The 2,777-nt window shown below is 45.5% G+C and overlaps 1 protein-coding gene across 1 annotated transcript; it reads left to right on the forward strand.

The window, feature by feature from the left end:
* The first annotated feature begins 802 nt into the window (after positions 1–802).
* On the forward strand, positions 803–2,008 carry TMEM229B (transmembrane protein 229B). Its single transcript, XM_009580032.1, has one exon. It carries the CDS (start codon positions 827–829, stop codon positions 1,328–1,330), a length of 504 nt encoding a protein of 167 aa, XP_009578327.1. The 5' UTR covers positions 803–826; the 3' UTR covers positions 1,331–2,008.
* The last annotated feature ends 769 nt before the right edge of the window (positions 2,009–2,777 follow it).

A 2,777-nucleotide genomic window follows, 5' to 3' on the forward strand; every position in this document is an offset into this window, starting at 1 on the left:
CTGTCCTGAAGCCAAATCTGAATGGATTTCAATGGCTCTCTTGTGCTTTTTGAGTTGGTATCAGGCAGTCTGACACCATAAGAAAATTATTTTCCAAATCCTAGCCATACAATGCATGAGTTCTTTAACAGAAGAAGTAACAGTTCAGCTGAATAATGGGTGCAAGGTGTGGTGTCTGAAAGTGTAAAACCTCTGAAACTTTCTCTTCCAGTTCCCTTTCTCTAGCTCCCATCAAAACTCCAGTTTTTCACTACAGTAAACATTTTGGGTATAGAGACTGTGGGTGACAGCTGGAAGGGCCCAGGTTTTCAATGCTGTGTTCATCTAATCTATTTCATATGAGAATCAGAAAAGTAGGGGACGGTGCTATTTCTTGAAAAGAGCAAAAAGGTGATGTGCGCTCCTTGTGAGATGACTGTATTTTTCTGCTGACTTGCAAACAATACGTTCTTTGGCAGCCTCACCCCTGGCAAAGCCCTTGTACCTGTCAGCTTCCTCCTAATCACCCATGCAATACCAGCTGCATCCCGCTTCTCAGGCAGAGCAGTATACGTTGTCCGGGCCTATTCTGAGACTTGGAGCCCGGTTAAGGTGCCACCTTTCCACAAGACTTAAAATTTGCTGTGGTAAAACCGAGACGATTTAAAATTCACTTCTTTCTCAGATTTGGCCTTTGTGGATGTTACGAGTTTGTGCGTGTTGCCATCTGGGGGATAAGGAATTGTGACATCCTCATCCTCGTTGACTCCTCTCTCTCTCTCTTTCTCTCTCTTTCTTTTTCTCTCTCTCTCCATTTCAGAGTGCCTGCTGGGGTGTGTGCAGAAGAATGGCTGCGGCAGAACCTCTGACCGCTTTCTCCCGATGGTACCTCTACGCCATTCACGGCTATTTCTGCGAGGTGATGTTCACAGCTGCCTGGGAGTTTGTGGTCAACTTTAACTGGAAGTTCCCAGGTGTTACCAGTGTGTGGGCGCTCTTCATCTATGGCACCTCCATCCTCATTGTGGAGAAGATGTATCTATATCTCAAAGACAAGTGTAACATTTTAGTGCGCTGCTTCATTTACACACTTTGGACATACCTCTGGGAGTTCACCACCGGCCTCATCCTGCGCCAGTTCAATGCCTGCCCATGGGACTACTCCCAGTTTGATTTTGACTTCATGGGCCTGATCACCCTGGAGTATGCCATCCCATGGTTTTGTGCGTCTTTCATCATGGAGCAGCTGGTGATCAGAAACACCCTGCGCTTACGATTTGATGAGACTGCCGAGCCAGGGGCCCCCACTGTCCCCGTTGCCTTGGCCAATGGCCACGTGAAGACTGATTGAGCAGTGACTCAGAACCACACTTAGCAATCTGAGAGAGCCCAGACCTCTACCACGGACTGTCAGCTCTGGCTCTGAGGTACTGCTCCTTGCTGTATGATAAGATTCATAAACCCCATTTTTCTAATGGGGGTGTGCATGGGATATACCAGAAAAAAATGGAACCAATAGATTTTCTATGGATTTTACTCTTTGGACTCCAAGGACCAATATCAGTTACTTGTTAGTTAGGTAATTTCCGATTTTAACTTACTACAGATGAAAGCAGTCCTTTTGCTTACTCTTTTATGTGGAGAAAGAAGAAAAAGAAATACTACGGTGGAAATGCATACAAAAAGAAAAAAACCTGATTAGCAGATGGGCATGGACACGCCAGCTAAGTTAGTGATTGGCTTACTCCATTAGGCAATATTCAGGTGCTTGCTTGCAACCAATACCTCCCGTGGGACCTGAGATGCTGCAGGAACAAGGAAAATCCATCTGCTGTTGAGAACCTAAGATTGGCAGTCTGCTGGGGAGGTAGATGGTGTTCCCCTCGCGAGGTCCCATTGGCCTCTCCCCAGGTTCTTTGTTGCACCACAAAATAATCTGGTGCTGGACATCTTGCTGAATTTATACAGATCTTGTACTTTTTGAAATCTCAGTCCTGATACTCACTAGAAATTTTTTTCTTTTTTTCTTTTTTTTTTTTAATAAAGGCCTTTTTTGCCGAGTGAATTTTACCATAATCTGTGCAATCTGAATCTTGGCAAAAGGCACAAGAAATAGCATAAGTCTTCCCATCTCCTCTGTCCCCTCAAAGCAGACCTTCCCTGAAGGGCTGCTACAGATTCCACCTCCCATCTCAGCTGTGCAAACCTTGTAGAGACTGCACAGGCCACAAGAGTTTTCTGCCTTCCTTCCCAGGGATTTCTCTGTTTCTGGTGATGTTGATGACTTAGTCTGGCTGCAACCTATTGCATTTGAAGGTCAAAACCTTCATGTGGCTAACGTGGTATCCAGGATTTGGTCCTCTGGCACTGACTCTCACCTTCCTTCAGCACTGGCAAGTCTTGGTTCAGTTCTGCCCAGTGTTCTCCTCAGTGTATCAAGAGGATTTGCTTTTTCTTCCTAAATTCTGCTTTAAATAACCACAGCCATATTGTCACGACTATAATGGGGGGCAGCAAAAGATACGCCATGCTGCCTGATACATTACTTAAAAAAAAAAAACAAAACCAAAAAATCCCTCTCTGAAGAGCATTTCTTCATGCTCTGCCTGAGTGAGGCTTTGAGTTAGGGTGCAAGAGCAGCACTAGGGAGGTGGAGCAGGAGGGAGTGCTGTGCCTCCATTGTAGAACTACCTGCACCAGGCAGAGTTTGAAATTTAACCTACTGGGGACATTTGAGGAGCATAGGGACAGTTGTAGTGCAGGGAAAGTGCTTGATAGTGGCAGCCACAGGTTCCTAA

Source organism: Fulmarus glacialis, unplaced genomic scaffold (assembly GCF_000690835.1).
Source record: "Fulmarus glacialis isolate BGI_N327 unplaced genomic scaffold, ASM69083v1 scaffold47606, whole genome shotgun sequence".
Taxonomy (NCBI): Eukaryota; Metazoa; Chordata; class Aves; order Procellariiformes; family Procellariidae; genus Fulmarus; species Fulmarus glacialis.